General features: G+C 37.9%; 1 protein-coding gene across 10 annotated transcripts in view; it reads right to left on the reverse strand.

The window, feature by feature from the left end:
• The window catches only part of PDE4D (phosphodiesterase 4D), a 1113076-nt gene that overhangs the window by 546097 nt on the left and 543583 nt on the right, over window positions 1–23396 (reverse strand). Inside the window, exon 1 of one of the 10 annotated variants that reach the window (XM_059916418.1) lies at window positions 12026–12111. The exons of the other annotated variants lie outside the window; for them this stretch is intronic. Within the exon in view, the coding sequence (XP_059772401.1) occupies window positions 12026–12072 (47 nt within the window). The 5' untranslated portion in view covers window positions 12073–12111. Of the gene's footprint in view, window positions 1–12025; window positions 12112–23396 lie in introns of those variants that run through there. 10 annotated transcript variants of the gene reach the window in all.

Genomic DNA, 23396 nt, shown 5'->3' on the forward strand with positions numbered 1-23396 from the left:
CCTCTAGGAGAATGGAAGAAAGGCTTACTCCACCTGGAGGTCAGGGAAGGCCTCTAGGAGAATGGAAGAAAGGCTTACTCCACGTGGAGGTCAGGGAAGGCCTCTAGGAGAATGGAAGAAAGGCTTACTCCACCTGGAAGTCAGGGAAGGCTTACTCCACCTGGAGGTCAGGGAAGATCCAAGTTCTGACGGATCAGCAGGAGTTCGCCATGGCAAAAGCCAAGAAGGCAGAAGTGCATTCCAGTACCAGGCCCATCATGAGGAGGGCAGTGTCTTCGGATACCACGGAGCTCCATCCAGGGTGCTAGAGCAAGGTGTGGAGGGGGTCAAGGCGGGGGCTGATGACTAGCCGGGCTCCATCTTCCCCAGCCCTTCTTCCAAAGTGCAGCATTTAAATAAAGCTGCTCCCCAACACCTGTCATATCTATTTTATATATTAAGTCACTGCCTAAGCTTTTGCTTGAAGAAAGGGTTCTGTGACTTAAAAATATGTTTGTAACTTCTATACTAAAGATGGATATATACATATGTGTGTGTGTGTATATATATATATACTTTTTTTTTTTAACTATAGGATTTCATTTATGTGATATTTGGTAAAAAGCAAAACTATAGAGACAGAAATCAGATTAGTGGTTATTGGGGGCTGGAACTGGGAGAGGGGCATAAAAGAAACTGGGATAATTATTGCATGACTTTGTATATTTGCCAAAACAAGCAACTTACGGGTGTAAAAATAATCCATGGGAAGTATGTCTGATAAAACACATTTTCTGATTTAAAAAAATAAAACTAAACAATTGTACATGGAGAGTTGGGTCATATTCAAGTAAGATGTTCAAGGATTGAAACTATTGCCTAAATTCTGTGTGCTTAGCACAGTGTTCTTAATAAATGCCTCATAATTTGAGAAGAAAAGTCTTAAAGATGGATATATTTAAGGGTATATACAAGGATATGTATAGTGGAATAAGAAGGGAAGAAACATTAATACTAACAGAAGCTGACGCATATGCATTAGACAAGAAAGGCAGAGGCCAGGTGAGCAGGGCCTATGCTGTGTGGTGTACAACACAAAGCCAATACACTCTCTAGGCAAAAGAAGAGATATGAAGGAGACAACTTTTTGAGAGCCTATCTTGACAACGTAAGATGTATGAAAAGAGGAGACAAGAGCCATACATGGAGGCTGGGCCATGTCTGAGAACTGTATCATGTATTGTCAAAAAATAATTAAAATGTAATATAAATGTTATAAATGAAGAAAAGGACATATGTTATAAATAAAGATATGGACTGGCTGCAGATTAATTTACCCAATATTGTCTTGCCAGAAAGAGAAAACATAGACATCTTCAAGGAAAGAAAGATTCCTGTACATAAAAGTGAATGAACTGGTTATTGGTTTTAAAGAAATAAGGAGTATCTTAGATAGGTGATTTGGAATAATAGCGTTTGGATTTCGTAGATAAACACAATTCAGCAGTTGGGTGCCTCTGCAAACTCGGTTAAACTCTCCTGAGTATCAGAAACCAAGATGTGTGGGAATTATTTATGTTCAAGATGAAAATTTTTATGGAAATTTCTAGAAGTTTTCTAAGGGTTGGTGATTCTTGTCGAGGTTAGAGAGACGAGGAGAAATGCATTATTCCCCATAATTCAAACTCAACCCAAGGTGTTGTCTCTGGTACATGCCGTAAAGTTCCAAGAATATGATACAAAAGAAGCAGTTTAGTCTTCCAAACCATCTAGAGCCTAGGTTGGAAGGGGCCTGCCGCTAGACATCTAGATTACCCTTGGCAAGCTGTTTAACCTTTCACAGCCTACTCTCCTAATCTGCACGATAACAACAGCCAGCATTTATTGGTTCCTTACTGAGTGACAGGTGTTCTCATTTAATCTTCAGGCCACCCAAAGAAGTGAGCACTATTGATTACCCCTATTTCACTAGTGGGAAAACTGAAACACAAAGAGGTTAGATAATTTACCCAAGGTTACACACCTTAAGAGGTAGATAACACACCCTTTTCATGGATTTGGAGGGGGATTAAATGAGATAACGTATATAGAAAGTTCAGTCTATACTTGGCATTAATAACCTCTCAAATGTGATATATATTATTATTATCTTTATTATTTTAATAGCATAAGTTCCCTTGTTTCATCTCAAAACGTGGCACAGTAACATTATTTGAATAATGCAAAAGGTTATTGAAGTAAATAATACCCAACCATACAACTTTTTGTTACTCATTCTTTTCTTTGCACATACTCATTAATTGAGGAAAAATTTATAGAGTACCTGTGGGTGTAGCAATGTGCCGGAGCTGAGGATAGAAAGTAGAACAAAGTGGTCTAGGTGGCTAGTCTCATGAAGAGAACGGAATGTCATTTGTTACTGTGAAGTCTCACAGGTTAGCTTGGTCACAGGAAGTTCCTGGAAGCAACATGTGCCGGAAGGCCGAACGTGGCCAATCTTTAAAATGGTGACATCTTGATCCACCAGAACATTTCACTTCTCTCAGAAATCAAACTTGTCTGGATTACTTTCTAGAAAATGGGATTTTTCCACAACTATTTTCTTCTTTTAGAACTCAAAACTGCCAAGACTCCAATGCCATACTTTATGACTTACAAGAGGTCTCTTCCACTACTCTCAGTAATCCTGGGGTCTTATCAATTTGCCCATTATCAACTTGCTGAAGTTTCTTCTCTAAGACATCAAGGGCCTCTCTATAATGTTGCCAATTATTTGTTGTAAATGTACTAAGCAAACACACATACACAAAGCAACCCAACAACTACGGATCTGATACTGAGAACTTTGCCCTATGTTACTTCCTTAGACTGGATGAACAAGGATGAGCTTCAGACTTTTGACCCAGAGAAGAGTTGGGAAGATATAAGGGACACATAAATGGTACGTGAGATACATTTTCTCAATTACTGCTGATATCAGCATTAATGAGCATAAAATTGCCATCTTACCCATGAACAAGGCTGCTATTTAACGTCGTGTGTAGCAAAGCACCGAGCTGATCTCCCTGTGTGAAGCAATTATACTCCAATAAAGATGTATTAAAAAATTAATTAATTAAAAAATAAAGTTGCATGTAGAAGGAATTAAGCTAAATAGCTAAGGCTGAGAGGGTAAGAGTTGTCTACAAGAAGGGCCAAATACTTCAGAAAAGCATTGGAGTTCAGCCCCGGAGTAGCTTGCGGACCAATGTATTATTTCTCAGCATTCCCTTTAACTGAAGGACAGTTATGCCTAAACAAGCCAGAAATGAGTATATGGATAAGGTAATCTTTAGAACTGTAGGTATTTTTATAGCACCACAGCGATCATTTAGTTGAACCTCCTCATCTTCAGATTTAAGAAGAAAAACATGAGAACTAAAAAGGAGGGGAGAATGAAGTTTCCTTATAAGTGACTAGGACTGCTCAGGACCTTATTTAGAGCTTTGAAGCTGAAGCAGAATTCCCAGACAGAAAGCCCTGTACAAAGTAATCGTGAGCACGGGACGCCAAGGATATTAAAGAGGAAGCTCTGCTGACCTGGGAGAACATTCTAGTGATTAGAAGAGAGAAAAGGAATTCGTAATATCTCCCAAACTCATGGTACACGATAGGGTTTATAATTATGGCCGAAAAAAATTATAAGGCTATTTAAAATGTTCCCTCAATTTACACCTTATGTTTGTTATTTTTCCCCCTGAGGTATCATGGAAACATAAAAGAGAATTTAAATTTATAAATATTTAAACTAGGTTATACCAGTTCTGGTTAAAGTCATATGATGTTTTGTTGCTTTCAGTAAGTTTCTTGGAGACTGGTGACACTTTCAAGTCAACTTCAGAAGGATTTTGAAGAAATCTTTGTAAAAGCAGGTTACATATATATGGATTTGTGACATTACAACATAAACCACTGAAAGGTAGGCGCCCATTAAAAAGTGAGCAAAGTTGAATCATTTTGCCTTCTCTTCTCACTGTGATTTTTATTCATTTGAAGGTAAAACTCAAGGCAAAAACCTTAGAACTTCTGTTTGTCACCCCAGAGTGATTTCCCTGCAGCTTAGGAAATCTCACAGGTCCCAAATCAGGTCACGAGACTGGAACTACAGTCTAATTAACATGTTCATAAAACAACTTCCACACTACCAAGGAGAAGACAACAACGATAAAATCAATTCTGCATTCTTTGGAATCCCTAAAACACAATCAACAGGAGAAACTGCAATTGCAAAACAGTTCCTAATTTAGTAGTTAAGGATTGTTTCATTTCTGTCACACCGTTGTCCGTTTTCTTGACAGAATACTTTGTGAGAGTAATTTTAAAAGCAGAGTAAAATATCCTTCATTGACTCTATATATGCGTTCAGCATCGCTGACTCTTTCCAACTCACTGGACCCTCTGACACCTCCCCCTTCGGTAGCCTTTCCAATGCCAAAGAAACTGTCCCATAACCTGACTCAGCTCCTCCACCTGCCTCTCCATGGCCCTCCCTCTGAGATCTGATCTTGACCTTGAATTCTACCTTCCAAAGAAAACAGAGGGCATGAGACCAAACCGCCTCAAGTTCCCCTGCTACCTCCCTAATCTCTACATGATCTGCCTCTGTCCTTCCACACCTCCCTCCTATCTTGGAGGAAGTCGTGTCCTTCACACGTTGTCCAGGGCCTATATCTGGATACTTCCTTTGGGACGTGATCTAGATCCTTAAAATTACCTGGTGTTCTTCACTAACTACTGGGTCTTCCTCCCCTTTTTCCCTCTTCTCTCCTCTGCTCTCCTCTTTCTGTCCTTCTTGTCCAAAATTTTGAAAGGAGTGTACACTACTTTTCTGTGCTTTTAAAACCCCCGAGGTATAACTCCCCCGCTTAAACCACTCTCCAACGTGTTGCCAATAATAACTAACTCTCAAATCCATCAGATATACTTTTAGTCCCTCATTTCTAGACTTCTTTAAGGTATTTAGACCAACCAGTTTAAAGGAAGGTGCATCTTCCTTTAAATTCCCATAACATTTTGTATATTCCTGTATTAACATGTTCCCCACTGTTCTGTAATCATTCATTTCTGTGGATGTTCTCCTCACTAGTCTATGAGTAATCTTCAGGGCAGGACTGTTAGTTATCATATTTATCTAGGCATCCCCTATGCATAAATAAATCAGCATATTCTAATCCACGTGTTCTAATCCAATTCACTAAGAATGGCATTTTTCAGCAGCTCGGGTATTAGGCTATTTTGTGATTAAAATGTTTCTTTGGCTGTTTCGCATTAGCTCTGATTGTAGAAAATGTTAATATTCTTTACCTGTGCAAGAAAAAAAAAATTCTAAAGACCTGTAATTAGAATTTTGGGAAGAAAGTAACAATGATGAAAGCAAAACCCAAACCTTGTATGATTTTTATTGGCAGCAAAGTACTCTCATCTGACCGTCACAACTGCCTTTGAGGTAGGGGTGGAACCCAGGTCAAAGGAGGATCACTGCCCAAGAAAGAGCTCGGTGAGTGAGGCTGAGTTCATCTCTGCTCTGTTGGTTGAGGCTGTGCACAGAGGAAGGGGTGCCTCTTGCTTTGCACAGAGGCTCTGCCCATTCACCAAGCGCCACTGTCTGCATTTTCAATTCATCTGCCTGAAGTGTATCCGACCAAAGAAGCACCTTTCCCTAATTCACAGAAAAAAAAACTCATAGGCCAGAGTGGCCCCAGGAACAGGGGTCACTTCAAATTCCCTGTAAAATTTCAAGGAAACACAAAAAGATCTGCTGACATGGCTGAAGTACAGGTCATAGTCCTAACATGAACAGGAAGGGTTTCTCAGGGAAAGCCTTTGACATTCACTAGGCACCCCGTGTACTTCCCCAACTTGCTAACTAACAGGGAATCTGCTTATTTTCTCTGGTCTTACTGCTAATCTATTTTCCAGAAGGTCCACAGACCGAATGCTAAGGCATCTGCCACAGAACAATATGGTGAATCAAAAGACACTGGGTTTTAAAATGAGGCTAGACCTGGTTTCAGTGGGTCAGCTTTCCGAAGTAATAGACATGTGACCTTGAGCAAGTTTTTTACGCTCATTACTTTCCTCACCTGCAAATAGGGGTTCAAATAAAACTCACCTCTGAAAGTTATCATTGCCATTAAAGGATGTCGTTTATGTGAAAACATGTGGCCTGGGTTCAATCAGTGTTGATCTCTTCCATGAAATACACAGTAGTTATATTTGTTACCTATATTTAAGAAATTCACCCGAAAGACTTTAGCATGTCATGTTTACCAGTCTAATAAGTTATTCTTACCAATGTGCTATGAAAGTTCCTTTAATGGTCTACTCTTCAAAATGAAGCAGGTAAATATCCACTGAATTGTTTTCAACAGGTAAAGAGCTCTGAGAGCTTTCACAAGGTCACACAAAGCAGTAACACCAGAATTACAGTTAGAAACCTGGAGGGTTTTTGTTTTGTTTTGTTTCGTTTTTCTCCAGCCAACAGCCTAACATATAGAATCTGGATTATCCATCTTTGAAACCAAATATATATCCCCAAATTTTACACAATATAATCGCCAGTTGAAATATGTTGTCTTGGGTATGTTTATAGGCTGGTATTTCTGTAACAACTAGAAACACCATCTAATAGTCCATCAAGTGGTGGTAAATAGTTATAGAAGTTAACTTTGGCCTGGCGACACTTTGGAGCTATTGCAAAAAAAAAAAAAAAAAATAGTGGTATGATTCTATAGCTAGCCAGGGTATTTGTGAGCACGAATGTCTGTGGGGGGTGACTGAAGGCATAGGGGGAAGGGGTGAAGTGCAGCTATTGTTCAAAAAAGAAAGAAAGAAACTTCTAGCCTGAGGCAAGTGGGAAACTGGTTGTTAAATTCCCTCCTTGGGATCTTCCTCTCAGAATTCTGAACTAACTATCTTCCTTTCTTCCCTTACTTGCCTGTTTTTCTTGGAACCTGGATACCTCAGCAGTAGTGGAAGTAACTCAGTAACAGTCAGCTAAAATGAGTGCAGAAACAAGGTGGTGGAAAGTGAAGAATTCAATAGAAGCAGAACATCCCAAATCCACAGCTAATCATTTTCATACGATGGAGAATACTTTCTCCCTTTCTTCCTTTTGTAGGGATTGTCTGACACTTCCCTGTCCTGGGCCACCCACTTAGCCCAGTGAGGATGTAACCTATCATCAGTTTAAAGTACACAAACTGTGTCACTACAGCGGAAAGTCTGCTGCAACTGAAAATTATATTTAATTTTCATAAGTTGTGGGCACACTGATATTACTGATAGCAACTTTCCTCCTCTGTCATACCATTCCTTAATCAAATTTTTTTAAAACTGTAAAAAATGAATTTTCATTTTCATGCTTAAATTATAAGGTATTGCTAACAGAAATTAAGGAGGCTATAGCTAGGGGCACTAAAAGACAGTAAAATAGCAAGCCAAGAGAAAAATTATACGTTTAATAGGATGAATATTTCATCTAAAAGAAAATCTTTGCTGTATTATATCTTAACCTGAACTTATACCTTAAACAGTGGCTGACTTTGCTATTGAGCCCCAGGGATCTGTGAACAAGATGAGCTTGTGTAATTATGAGCTCTACCTAAACTTTACTGGCCATAAGTGTTTACAAACAAATTGTATGTGGCCATAACAGGGATTCAGAGTCAAGCTGAGAGTTTTATATTTGCATTCTGGAATTTCTGGGTAGTTCTGTCACCCAGAGGAAGACATGCTACTAAAGCAAGGTCAGCCATGACCTGAAATGTCATTAGAAGACAAGCAGACACTGGCAGAATTTTAGGTTGACCAAAATGAGCAGAGCTCTGTTATCTTGCATGAGACTTAATACATTTTGTCCTTCAAAGCATACAGTCATCGAACGCAACACTTCTCCCACCCACTAAAGCTCTCATAAGACAAGTGAGAATATTATATGTACAGGCCAAAACATAAACTCTGGAAAATGCAATTCTGGGTTGAGTTCCTGTAGTCTTGACATATAAAGAGAAGAAAAACTTAAAAGATGAGACTCTAACAGGCTAGATAAGAAGGACTATCCTTTCATTAAGAAGCAGGCCATCTTGCCTTTCTCTGATCTCACTGGATTTGCTGTTAAAATTATATATGTGTGTGTGTGTGTGTGTGTGTGTATGCAATATCATTGATATATTTATATCATGCTTCATTCCATAAAGGAATTAGGTCAAAGAAAAAAAACAAAACGAGTTGGTATGTGAGTTGAACCCTTGGTTTACAGAGGAACAACCAAACTGTGACCTGCTACATTAAATCTTATTAGGAACCAGGAAAGGGCAAATCCAATGAAAGGATGTAGGGGTCTAGAAAAGGGAAAAAGAAGCCTCAATGTTGAGTCAAAGTGCTATAATCACCCCATTTTACCTCTTGATGGAAGTGACCTCTCAGCGTCACAAAGAGAGTTTGGTAAAAGTATTTAAACGTGTGAGCTTTAAAAAGTTAAATCCTAAGTGTCAAATAAGCGAAATAGTTAATCACCATCCACAGTCACTAGTCCCAAATCTTGCTCAGGTTTCCTCAGAAGAGCCCACAGAGAGCACCACAGGACAGTCTGCCTGAGCAGGGGCCTTTGGCTTCTATCTCCCACAGTCCTCTCTCTGAGTCCTTGGAGTCCATCATAAAAAGGATGCCAAGGTATTTCAATAAAATGCCCTCCTAAATTTTATAAATGTCAAATTCAATTGCATGCAACTTGGCCCCGGCATTTCTGGCATGAAATTACAGACTTTTTATAAATCAGATTATACAGAGTTGTTATATATTTTAAGTAAGGCAAAAAGCTGCAAACACATGCTAGGCAAACTATGTTATGTCCCTCTTATTAGATCCCTGCATAATGATTCCATGTCATGATGCTTCTAAAGAGTCCTCTTAATAGCTACGAGATGAAATTTAAATTCCTAGAAAGCTGGCTTGCATTTCCCTTCTTCCAACCACGCAAGAAGACCCATTCCTGAATTGCCAGGCTACCACTATATTCTCACAAGTAGCCAGAATAAAAAATAAGGGCTATGTGGTACTTATTTACCTAGTGAGGTGAACCCTTATCTTTGTTTGGCTTGGCAGTAAAAAGGTTGAAAAGTGTAATGGAAAGAAGCCTTCGCAATAAAATCCTCCAGCAAATTTTTCTAACATAGCTTTCAACAGGGAAAGCACATTCTTCTTACGACTCTTTTAGCTCTCAAAGGGTGGTGTTCTATTAAGACAAGTAAAAGACCACTTATTAACTGTAACTTGGAACCATTAAACGATGCATCTGTCGTACTATTGCTCAATTATCAACACACTAGCCCCAGGGCTGGAGGATGAGAGATACAGTAGGAACTCTACACCTAGGCTTCTATTGGAACCATTACCTCTGATGAACTTTTGAGGACTCCTCATGGTTCTCCTGCATCTCAACTTTCCCTCCTTCTTGCTCCTTTAAAAAGCAGAAGAGAAATAAGTGTGCACCTCTGTACCCTGCCTATCCAAAGGGTTTAGAGCCTTCATAGAGATTAGCTTGTGAAACCCGAAGCACACATCTCCTTTAAAATGTTTATTACTCCCTGGCATTGAGCTGTTGCCAACTTCTGACCTACCCTCTTTGTGGGGAAAAAAAAAAAAAAAAAAAAAAGACCTGCATGTGAGAATGAGGAAAGAGAGACTTTGGAGATGCAAAGGAGAACAACTTGCCAAATCCTTTTTTCTTAGCAGGATCATTCATGAGCATGGAATCCAATCCAATGGGGGGACTCTTACAGTAGGACAAAGGGAAAGAAGGTTTTCTGTCAACAAACACCTAGAATCTCTTACCATGGTATTGAAAGGTGAGGTTATAAATAAGAAAGAAACAACAATTGGGGAAGTTGAGCACAACGTTATTTGGGTCAACTGGAAAAAGCCACCACCTTCTTCCTTTGAGTTTAACATCTTATTAATGAATCCTTCTAAAGGGCCCAGGCAAGAATAGATACACAGAACACTCACATTCCACCGTGGATCTGTTTGGCCACAATAGCAACAAATTGGCACCTCATGCAGTGAAATGTATGAAGGGTTACCTAGCTTCAGGCACAAAAGAAAACCACCAGGGCTCTCAACTTCTCCGTAAAGCTTTCAAACATATATGTTACAGATCTAGAGGAGCATGAATAAGCATATTTGCATTCTTTCAAAAACTATAGAGTTGACTAGCTCGTTTCTTTCTAGTCAAAAGCAGAGGTGAGGTAAATGCAACAACAACAACAAAATAAAAGGTGGTTATAATGTTAGGCATTCAAAGAGTACCTTGCATCCTTCCTATTGCAACTAAACAAATAGACCCAAACAGCAAGGCTTAGGCAGAACAAAAACTGTTGCTCTATAGCAAAGTACACTTTATAGAAATGAGAATGGTAATTTTTTTCCCTAAACAAATCTTAATAGGTACAAAATTAACCTTGAAGGAAGGCATAAGAAATTGATGAAAAAAAAAAACAAATTGACAAATACCTACTATGTGCCAGGGACTGTTTCCAGGACCTTTTAATCTTAGGGTTTAAGACTATTTATGTGACTATATCAGTAAGAATGACAAAGACCTCATTGCTGATGCCTGACCCTCACCATCAGGTCCAGCAAAGCGATGGCACCAAAGGTCCCCCTGAGTCGGGAACTCTGATGATGCACTTGGAAGTGGGCCACTGAGGTTTGCAGGCATGTCACCCAGACTCCCTCCCAAGCACGTTAGACATTGGGGACAGTGGCTCTGGGCGGCAGAGAAGGAAGATACGCCACAGTGTCGATTCTGGATGTATCTGATATTGATAGAAAATGAGTACCTGCCCAGTGACCGAGGAGGTCACTCACCCTTCTCTGTAACTGATCTTCAGCTAACAAGTTAAAATGTCTGTAATAAATCAGTAGGGGATTTTGGTGGAGCCTCAAGATATCAGGACACTCTCATTTGAGACACTGCCATAAAAGCAACTAGAAAACCCTTAGAAACCTGTATTTGATGTGTATCACTTCTCCTAAGGCCAGCCAAAAAATATACCTGAGAAATATACTTTCAAAATGAGATACATTGCAGTGTCCAAACCAAACCATGTTCATAGCCCCAAAGCCTTAAACTGTGCCTTTATCATGCATTCACAGAGTTTCTGTTATGGGAAATTGAATCCAGTCAACCCTAAAGGTGTGGTGAAACAAGCAATTTTTAAATAGTGAGCTTTGCCCTTATACTACCCTCAGCAACTAGTTCCTATAAATGTCTAGTCATAAACTCTAACAAGAAATGGTACATGATGTCACATGCCCAGGGACCTTAATTCATTACTCTGAACCTTAATACATGACCAAATATCAATGCACTAAGCAAGTTCTATGAGAGTCTGAACACCTCATGATTCATCTGTTAGAATTCTATGAAATTGGTTCATTCTGGTAGAAATATTTCTTGAATAGTTAAAATATTCCTTCAGTGTGGGGCACCAACACATCTTAATGTCATTTTAAAACTGAGTCAACATTCTAAGTTTTCCCTTAACCTTCTTTTGGAAATTTACAAAGATCTAAGGCCAAGCAAACTGGCATGAGATGTCAGAAATGCATATGTGTCCTTTCCCAGGGAATTTTCAAATAAAAGAAGACAAAAGAGCAAAAGTCAAATCCCAAACCTCCCTTTTTCTTTTACTTATTAAATAGTTGCCATTCTCAAAGTTGCTGTGGCTGCTTTTTTTTGTTCGTTTTTGTCTCTCAATGAAATCAGTTAGCAATTGTCAATGCCCTCATACCTAACTTCTTATTTGGGATGCTTTTATATTAACAAGAAATTTGTTTTTGCATAACCATTACTTTATCAGGCAGCATTTGGTTTTAAACATGTTTTACTTTTCATCCTCATTTGAGACCAATATTCTTTTTCAAGACAAACCCACCTCTGGCACCTGTCATGGAATTTTATAATTCTGAGTTTTACCAACTGAAGGGGATATCGATTACTCACCATATCCAGGAATGCCTTCTAAAGGGGAAATTATTCACGTGCATCATGTTGGCAGATCTTCTGTCATTAATATTTTCCTTGTCTCGTATGTTACATGTAGTGATTTTCAAAGATGAATTCCAACTCTCCTGTTTGAGCAGCTATCATGGGCAATTATTGCAACAAGTATTGAATTCCCCAAAATCCCACCCCCCCGAAAAACAATGAGCAACAACAAAAGCCCTTCCAGGGTTTGAAGAAAGAAACATCACAGAGTACTGCAGGTATGGGTCCACCCATTTAGGTTCCACTAGTTAGTCAACACACTAAAATAGCCAGTTCATTCGCTAATCCTAAATGGTGGCAAATATTGTCCCAGTAAAATCCAACTGCCTAGAGTGGAAATTAATGCATCCTTGCAGGAACGACTCCGGAATGTGGGAAAAAAGGAGTCAAAAGACAGTTTCTTGTTATCCTTGTTAAAGAAGTGTTAGAAGGGAAATGGGAAACTTCAGGTTGCTTTGCCATGCTGTCCTTTAGAAATGAATACTGCTTTTTCTTCTTTCTTAGGCACATATTCATGTGTGGTCACTTTAACGCAGTGCTGCCTTCTGAGACGTGTCGGACAAAGACCTGGGCAGAGGGGCTAGCAACCATGTATAACCAAAAGCCAACTTCTCTCCCCAATCTCAGAATTGCTGGTTTTCAACTGCAAAAGTAGGAAGGCAAGGAGCAATTTCTGCTTTGCAGGACAGGATCCCCATGAGCTCCCATCATGACTTCAGAAGGTGCTGTCAGGAGGAAATTCATTTCTGCTGCCTAACCCCTTAATAAGGCTGTTTGCTCTCTTTCAGTCAAATGACTAAGCTATTGATCCTTTCCCTGCAGAAACCCCTCTGATTTGTTGTTATCAAACCCATGTGCGGGCTTTTCATATTTTGCCTGGGAAAGAAAATGAATTTTCACAGCTGCAAGTCAGACGTTGTCTAAGAATTTCTTCCCCCGCTGTCTTTCTCTTCTCTTTTTTTCGCTCTCTTTTTACCCCCAATTCAATTTCCCAGTAGGTGTCATTTACTCAGATGCTCTCACAGCTTCTGAAAGATTCTCACGCCCGAGCTATACAGACCTTGCATGCTTTTAAAACACAATGGCAACAGGCTCCCACTGGGGTCCCCCAGCGCCGAATTTCCAGCAGAACCTTTGGAATCGTCGCAGCCGCCTCGTCTGCCCTGGGCTGTGCCTGCCGGCGGCTCTGAACGGCTCAGGACACTTGCAGGCTCCGTGGTCCTGTACATTAACTCTGCAGCAGCCCGCTCGGCTGCAGAGGCTGCTCCCCGACAGGGGATGTGCTGGCGTCAAGGGGGCCCTCTAGGTGGGTTCCCAGACACTGCAGCGCGCCTCGCTCGCCTCCAAGGAAGAGCCGACCAAAGGGGTTAAAGGCACACAGCTCGCCCCAAAAAAGCAGATTTCTTCTTTCAGTCAGTGATCACCAGGCAAGACAAGCTAAGCAGCGAGAAACCTGTAAATAACCTCCCAGGGAAATGACACCTTGAACAAACAGATATTAAGGAGGGAGGGTTTTTGTTGGCTGGGTTTTGTTTTTCCCCTTTTTACCCAATGAAAAGAAAGGAAATCAAAGAAGTCCAGAGAGAGAATTCGCAAATGACAGGGTTTGGTCACTTCGACTCTCTTGTTTTTAAAACACACAAATGCTGGGGGGGGGTGGGGGGTGCCTTGCTGACTTGACGATCTGTAACCATTTAGCTACAGATGACCACACGGTCATTTTTGGACAGGAAATCCTCTGCAAGCCAGTTCTGCGGAAGTCGGTTATATTTCAGTTGCAATTGCGCACGCCATAAAGCTGCTCGTTTGATTAAGGGGTGTGTGGGTCTGAGGCGTGCTGAGATAAAGCCTTGCCACGCCTACAGTGGCTGTTTTGCATTTCCTCAAGCTTCCCCCTTTGTTGCAAAATTGTTCAACAATCCCCTGAAAGCACCCCATCGCTGTTGATGCCATTTTGGAGCAAGAATAAAATAGTAAACTCTGGTAATAGTAGGTTGGCAGTTAAATGGTGTTTGTTGGAAATCAGGAGGAGAATGGACTTTACAGTAGCAGTGTACTCAATATTAATGTATCACTTTTTACTTAGGTATTTAAAAAGCCTGTTATGCAATTGCTTATTATTAAACGGAATACTGGCAACATTTAATACATCATGCTATTATCTTCAGCTAGGATTTCCCCAGTGAGGCCCTGTCATAGCAGAAAACATTACACAGAGCTGTGGGGGGAGTGGGGCGTGGCATTTCCCACAAATTCAAAACCAGGTATAAAGAAATTTGCTCGTGAAAACTGCCATGATTTGGGGAGTTTTCATTTTGATCAAACGATAATCCTAATGAAAGTATTCCTGGCCGGAGGAAGAACTGAGTGATTCATTTAAAAGCAATTTGAACTTGTAGGTTCAAAAAGATGGTACCACAGCTGCAAAGGAACTTGAGAATATTTCCTGGGATTTCCTGTAGCCTAGGCAGTGTCCTCACGACCTCTTTTTGCCGAAGGGAATAAATCTCTTCCATAAAGTCATTTGTGATCTGAACCAGAAGACTTCAGTCTGAATTGTTTTTAACAAGCTATGAATGCTTGAACCGAGCATCACTGAGTAATTCAAAATTTGATATTACATGAGATATTTAAATATTATTATTTAAGAGCAAGGAACACTTACAATGTCCCAGCCTCTGTACTAAAGTTTTATACACTATTATCTCATTTAATCCTCACAACAACACTATCAGGGATGGATTATTATTAGCCCTGATCTACAGATGAGGAAATTGTGGTGCTCTAGGATTAAGCAGCTTGCTCAAGGTCAAACATCTAGTAAGAGTCACAATTTGAACCAAGAAAGTCTGTCTCCAAAGCCTGCCTGCATTACCACTATATTTTGGTGCCTCTGTACATAAGAACACCATCTTGCATTAGTGCTATGCTTCTAAAATTTTATTTTTACACGTATTATTTTAGCCTCACAGAACCATGCTGAGGAGAGTAGGACATTGATTATGACAACTTTGGAGATGAATTTCCAAAATGATAGTATTTGCTCATCATCACACATCATGTTTGTAGTAGATGTGGAAGAAAATTCAGATTATTTGATGATTATTTGACAGGTTAGTGTTCTTTGATGATGATGATGATAGAATGATGGATATTAACCTATTTCAAAACCAATAGTTAGTTCTCACACTACATAAAAGAGTAGGTCTCCATGGAAAGTAGCAAATATAAAGATTTTTTTAAATGATATAGAAATTTATTTTCCCTTGTAATAAACATTTATTTGAAATTTCCTTATTTTTTACTTCATTCTACTCTACTCTGTTTGTATGCCAAAGTGATACCCATGGGTGAAATAATACCAAAAATATCTCTGAATCTCTCTCAATTACCACACAGTTCAACATTCAATACTTGTTAGCTATGCTTCCATTTGTGGGCAATGATATAATAAATCACTTTAAAAATTTTAAAAATGTAAATAATTTAGTCATCGGCTTACTAGAGGAAATGTAAACTTAAAATATATGTAAACTAAGAGGAGAGTTCAACTGAATATTTTTAAAGTAAACTTTTCTTGGCTTTTTGTTTCTATTTTTATAGATGCAACTGTCTAGAATAAGGTATAACAAATTAGAATGAAAGGACACACAACTGAGAAGCTATGATAAATAGTAGAAAAGCCAAATTGCTGCCTGAGGGACAACAAAGAAAAAAACGTAATTTACTTCACAGTTCAGGGAACCAAGACTACATATTAATAAGCAATCCTAAACTGAGTATTTTGAAAACTCAAGGCAACAAACATATATAAAAGAATGGGTTTGCTTAGAGAATAGAAATAGCTGATTTCCAGCATCTTTATTCCATGTATATTAGAAACAGGGTCTTCAGAGTTACGACCGCTATTTTACAAACTGATACTTCACAAGACTTATTTCATATTTCACAAATGTGTGGTCTTAATGAAACAACATTTGGGCAGAACTAATAGGTTGGCAATTTGAAAAAAAAAGTTCTCAAAGATGAATAATGTTGATGGACTAGGGTAATACAAATCTGTCTTTTCTACTAAAAGGTAATCATCTTTTCATGGAACTTCTAAGAATATAGGAGTAAGCATAAAAAATTACTTTTATGGTAGATCTCAGCCCCATCATTTCAATCAGTAAAGGAGCTCTCATTATTAGCAGGACACCATAGATTGGCACAAACTTCCTACAGCCATGGTGTAGGCTCAGGTCTAACAACACAAAGGCTAGTCATCTTCTCCTTTTTAAAAATTTAATCCCAAGATAAGCACGAGAGTATTCGGTCTTTCAAGGATGGACTCACATTAACTATCCTCATAGGAGACTGATACAAGAAAAAAATTTAAAAACAGGATGCCATTTTATTGATAAAGTGTAAACTACAAACTCCGAGCAAACTGAATACTCTAACATTTTCATGAAAGACTGTTTACTGTACTCAAAGTCAGAGAAGAATTAACTAACCAGTGTCCCCATGCCCTTTTCCTATAATTAAAGTCTCTTTCTGCCGTGGCTAGGGGGTTTTGCTCCCAAGGGTGATGGTGTTCAAACCAAATTCCTGGGAGTCCTGTGGTTTTGCAAAGTTGCCTCAAGCCCACTCAGGGCAAAGGGAAGGCCAACTACCTCGTACTGTTTCAACCAGAGCCCCTCTGCTTTTACCTGTTTTATACCTAGGTTTGCTTTGAAAAGGGGAGTTCTTTAAAAAATGTTTACAAAAACATAAGAGTAGGAATACAAAATTAACACTTTTTAGGCAAAGTCTTATCCCTGTATTGTCAGTTTCAGGACGCCATTCTCTTCAAACCCCTTCAATTTCACAATGAGTTTAATACAAATGATTAAGTTATATCTTTATGCTAACGTAAGCATAGCATAATAAAGACACACCCTAGTCCAAACCTTGTGTGTTTCCTAAAACTCTTTAGTCACTTATCTGACAGTCACTTATCTGATGTAATGACTTAACTCATTGATTTTCCTGAGTTTCACTTTCAGAATGAAATTTTAATTTCAAGTGTTAAGGTGTATCTTTCGGTCACCATCACATTTTGCTATAAACAATAGCTACTACCAATGATTGCCTCTTAAATAACTTGGGTGAAATAAAATTAAAACTCCTGTAGGTTTAGATACGGACAAGGGTCTAAAAAGTATTCTGTGATTAATCTTCTAGGAATCCTAATTGTCATTTCAGATGTTTTAGAGAAGCTTCCCATTCTTTAAAGAGGCTGGTTAACTTTTGCATAAAAAATTTTATATATACAAATACCTCTGCATAATTTTTTAACACGTTCTCTATATTAGCAGTATGAGTATGTTATAAATAGAAGATAAATAGAAGATACAGTCACTTGGATATCTTGGGGGATATGACTTTTTCACCAAAAGCTAAAAAAGCAAAATATTTTTTAAATTGTCTAATAAAAATGAAATTTATGTGTACTTTTTGCTTATGCATGTGCATGTGTGTGTAAATATACATATTTTTGTTCTATGTATTATATATATATAATATCATCAATTAATAAACAGGTGAGAGTAGCATCCCGGTACACAGAATGAGACGCAAGATGACTGCACATTCCCCACCCCTACCTCCGAGTAGGAAAAGAACATTCCAGACCAAATCCTCTCTCGCACCGCTGCAGAAAACCAATCCCAATCCCAACAGTGTCTTTCTCTGTGTATTTATAACACCAAAAACGTTGCTGGCACTCAGTAAACAAACGTTAACTAATGACCATGTTGATAGTGATGACTTCCCACTTCTGGCAAATTCTAGCAAAGCCTGAAGGCACACTGTTCAGCACCTTTATAACTGAAATAAGAGGAGCTCTTTATGAAGCCATGGTTTCAACCGCTAAGAATCAGGGAACTGGGTCATGTTTCAGCAAGTTGCTAGTTCATTCAATTTCTACATGTTCTTATGACCAAAAATACAACCACCAACAGAAAAGTGAAAAAGAAATTCATTAAACACCCATTTTGATCACCTAAAACCAACAGATGCTTTGATGGAAATTTTCATGATTTAACTAATATAACAAGTCATTTTGGATCATATAGCCTAAACAAATCTTCTCATCTTAAATGATAAATAAACACACTTACAGGACAAAATTCTCATACTATCAAACACAATACATTTCATAACTGGGATATTTAGAAAGCTTGCTAAATTCCACTATTAATATCTTTGAAAGTAGAAGTATTGGAATAACTAATGCTAGGATACAAAGAAAGCACTTACTATCGATTACTCAAAAATCAAATGTGGAAAAAAATCTACAGCAAGTTTGAAGAAGAAAAGTTCGAATTTGTATTCTTTCTTAGAGTCTCAAGATGTGTGCCCTTAATTTCAGGTTCTGCCTTTCACTTTTTGTGTAATTTTGAACAACTCACTAAAACTCTGTGAGGCTCAGTTTCCTTATTGTAACAGAAATAATAGCAAACTTATAGGTCATTATAATTTTTAAATTTCTGGGGTAAATTATAGAAAATACTTTGTAACATGAAGAGAGCTCCTTAAATGTTGCTCACATATACTTTTAATTCAGTCATTAGAAAGTGTAATAAAATATAGATTCTTCACATGGTCTGCGATTTACTTAAATTAAAATGGAAAAAAAATGGAAACAAAAACCAATGAGATAGTATTGGAAGTCCCTTCTGAAATGAAATTATATTTCATTTCTACCTTAAACTTTTCTAAAAGCTTTGTATCATATTTGTTTCAGAAATTTAAAGGAGTAAAAATACTTCTCATGTAATAAGATAAGGCCCAGCTTCAATATATACCCATGTTTCTGGGATAGTATAGATTTCTAAGAATGACTTGGAAAAAATATCTGAAATATTGGTAGGTGAAAAAAAAAAAAAACCCTCATGTTTGCAGCCTAATATTTTTAATATGAATTACTTAATATGAATTTAAATATGCATGTGAATATAAATATATATTTATGCCAATGTAGAGGAAAAGATCTAGAAGGATATACACCAAACAACTGACAAGCTAATTACCTCTGAGATAAGGAAGTAAAAGGAGGCCTCATTAAAAATGGATTCTCACCTTTTACTTTACATATTTCTGAATTGATTAATCTTCTTAATGAGAATATTTCTATGTATTATTTGCATAACTGAGACACCAATGAAGAGAAAAATATACCTAGTATTTATTAAGGACGAATAGTCATTTATAGTTAATATCAATATATTGGAATATCAAACCCAAGTTTCTAATATTTGTCAGATAGAATCTCTGGTAGACTTGAAATATCTAACGTCAAACCTCAAAGCCAAACAGTTAAATTCAAAATATATATTCAAGAATTCAAACACTGCACTAACATCATTAGCTAAATCAATATCAAGTCTTAAAAAGAGAAACGAATAACTGATTATTCTTTTTCCACGTCCATACAAACACTGTAACTGGGGCCAGAAGTAGTACTCATTCAGAGTTGGAACCATCGACATTAAAGCTATATCTACTTGCAAAATGAAATATCTGATCGCACATCTTGATAACAGGATGTGCTTATTTTACTCCAGCTCAAATATGTAAGTATCTGCAAACCTGAAGATTTCCTAACTCCTTAATTCTGATCCTACTTTGTATCTGCTGGTATATTTCTTTTAAAAAACTTAAGGTAGTTACGTACCTACTATAGTAGTAGTATTGGGTTGGCCAAAAACGTTCATTTGGGTTTTTCCGTAACAACTTACGGAAAAACACGAACAAACATTTTTGGCCAACCCAATATACAGTATATATGTATTCTGGTCCAGGTAAATCCAAGAAATTATTTTTACCTACTTTTAGAATGGAATAGGATGGATGGTCTACCATTTATATTTTCAATCTAATTTATTGGTTCTTTAATATTCTGGCAATGAATCACTCTTGGTCCTGGGTTTAAGGGCTTTTTTAATTGTAATTTTGGGAGGGTATATTTTCATAACTATTTTCATAGGAAGTTAAAAGAAGCTGCATCAAAATCTGCAAATCACATGTCATTTAAAATTCAAAGACCTCAATTACCGCTTCCAATACACACACACACTCCCACTCACACACCATTGACAGTTAACTAAGTAAAAGCAATTATGACTATGATATTTAAAAATTATATGTATATATTTATAATGTAGATATTACACATACATATAAAGACACAATACATATGTATTGTTATTTCAACACATATTTACTGTATGAGGACATGGCTACTCCATTTTTTTTTTCAGTTATCTTTGAAATAGAGGGCTATTGATCATCATAAGAAGAGAAATTCCATCAGGGCACTGGGATTTTTTTGGTTGGTTTTGTCCCTGTGGTATCCCCAGTGCCTAGAATAGTGTCTGGTGCATAATAAGTGCTCAGTGAAATATTAGTTGAGTGAATAATTATCATAAATGAATCAATCACTATACCAAACATGATTATTTTTGTCTGCCTACAGCTCTTTCTAAAGAGCTTTCCTTCCCTACATCCTTAGTACCCTTATAAAACCTGACTGCAATAGGTATGAAAACTTGACCCACTAGCACCTGATTCATTCACTGGATAGAAAACATTAATATTGTATATTTGGAATGTGAATGGTCATAAGAAAGTAGGGAATCTAATCAGTTCCAGATGGGCTTGAACCAAAATGTTATGTGGACTTCGGGGCTGAAGGCATTTTGGGTCAAGTGCAAACTAATGACTAAGGAAATTGTAGCAATTACAGATAGAAGCAGGCAAAGAGCTGAAACACAGAGACAAACAGAAATGGATGATTATATAGCCACAGAAAGAGGAGTTGCCTCAATTCTTGAGTTTTACAAATCCAACAAGACCCAGTTCCATTTTGTTTCCGTGATTTTCTGTATCTTTCCAGTAACTATATTCCCTCCTTTTTCACAGAAGCTAGTCTAAGTCAGTTTCTTTTTCTTGCAATCAAAATCTTGACTAGACGAGTCACCATATAAGAAATTTTATGTTGCTATTCATAAATCCTTTCCCTCTCCCCCCAAATAAAGCAATTTAAAATTAAGGCTATATTGTAATAAATAGTGAATTAGCCAAGTGAATTAGCTTGACATTGAATTGATGGTTACTCGATCAAGGGGCTTAAGTTAAAACACACATACACACACACACACACATACATACACACAAAGGAATTAACAATTAATGTATGTACATCTACATCCACATGCAGGGATTCTGGAGAGAGCATCCTTTTTCTCTGATGGACATCTATTACAGTTCCTGTCAAAATATTAGCTTCTTATTTTTCTCAAACCCCTTTCATCATTTTATTCACTGAATGTTCATTTCTTTCAGATAAGGAGGCAAAAGACAGAAAGAGAGAGAGAGATTAAGGAAGGAGGAAAATAGTGTCATTTTTATTAGCTTTATGGAGGAAGAGAATTTAGTACTTGAAAGGCATAATTCCTTTTTAGGGAGAAAAAAGGGCATTCATATGATTATTTTAAAATAATCATTTAACAGTTTTAAAATATTAAAACATTGAAACCAGAAGTCAATATTTTAGAATAATTGTTTTAAAGTCATTTTGATATAATTAATCAAAACATTCTTTGCATTTGGGTGCAAAATAAATTCAAGGCTAATTACTAAATCCTAGTTGCCTATTGTAGACAGATAACTCCTCCGTCACCTAGCATTCAATACCTTCTGCTCTGCTGTGTTTCTTAATGTTCTGACTTGGAGGAGAATCCATAATGCTGGGCACTTGAAACTATCAACTAGCCTGCCTCTCTCTCTAATTGGCATACTCCACCCCTAAAAACATCACTGCAGACCACACAGCTCACCTAACAGATACAAACAGGCAAACATAAACACCATGTCCAAAACTGAATGAAAAAGAAAAATACTAATATGTGATCTAATTGCCTAGCCATGTAGCTTATACTTTTCTCTATGGGAAGCACGTCATATGAGCAGGGAAGAAGTCAATGTGAAATGTAACATGATTTCATCTGCCGTTTTTAGTTCTGAGGTTTGTAAAAGGGATAAAGACACAAAAGAACTTTAAATTTTTCCACAAAATGAAGTAGCAAAGCTGATCAAATAGTAAGTTTACTTTGAGGATTTCTCCACTCTTCTCACTGACCCTTCCCCTTCAGATTGCTGATGGAACAGGTAGATGAGAATCTGACCCTTTGTCACCAGTATTCTCAGCAAGCTTCCATGATTTTTGAAATGGCTGCTTTATTTTTAAAAGAATCGAAGTTGCACAGGAAGCAGGAACAAAGTTAATGAATAAACTCGTCACCTTTCTCCCTCTGCCCAACAAATACCCACTGATTAGAGGCACAGGCCATTTGGATGAGGCTACCATAGTGTGTCAAGGGTTGGAATATTTTTGTTCCTGAAGGAGAAGGATCAAGCCATTGTTGCAACCCAGAATCCCTGGTGACTTCTCCTCATGGGCTGTACCTTTTGTGAGCAAGTGACAATCCTAAACTCCCAGTCCTAAGGAGTCTGAAAGGAAGAAGAGGAGAATAAAGACAAGGGCAAGTGAAAGGCAGTGGAGCGGGACAGAAGGGCACTACCATTAATACTAACTTTCCCATTTCCCTTGTTTTTCACAATGACTTACTGCTTCTTACACCTTTAACACAGATCTTCTTTGAGATTCTTCCACTGGCACATAGGTGTTTTAAAAATCAGAATATTTGCTGGACAGTGTAAATAATTTTCCTTTCAAATATTAGAGGACGATTGAAAGGAGAAACATGCACCTAGAGATATAAATGTGATGTGATATTGTCAGGATATTAAAAAAATGTTTTTAAAGAGTATTAATATTATAACAAAGTCATTGAAAATAAGGACATGTGATATGTATTAAAAACACATTTTATTTTGGTTTCTCACTACCCCTTTAAGTTTAATTTATGGAGAAAGTCTCATCACTTTTCTGGGCAATCTTAGGCAACAGAGAACTTTATATTCTCTTTAAACCATCAACTCAGATTCTATTCAGATATTAGAATGTCCCTTCCAGGGACTGCCCTGGTGGTCCAGTGGTTAAGAATCCACCTTCCAATGCAGGGGAAGCAGGTTCGATCCCTGATCGGGGAACAAAGATCCCACACGCTGCAGGGCAACTAAGCCCGTGTGCCGCAACTACTGAGCCTGCGCACTCTGGAGCTTGCACTCCACAACTAGAGAGAAGCCCACATGCCACAACAAAGAGCCTGTGAGCCGCAGTGAAGATCCCGTGTGCCGCAACTAAGACCTGACACAGCCAAATAAATAAATAAATATT

Source organism: Balaenoptera ricei, chromosome 3, assembly GCF_028023285.1.
Source record: "Balaenoptera ricei isolate mBalRic1 chromosome 3, mBalRic1.hap2, whole genome shotgun sequence".
Taxonomy (NCBI): Eukaryota; Metazoa; Chordata; class Mammalia; order Artiodactyla; family Balaenopteridae; genus Balaenoptera; species Balaenoptera ricei.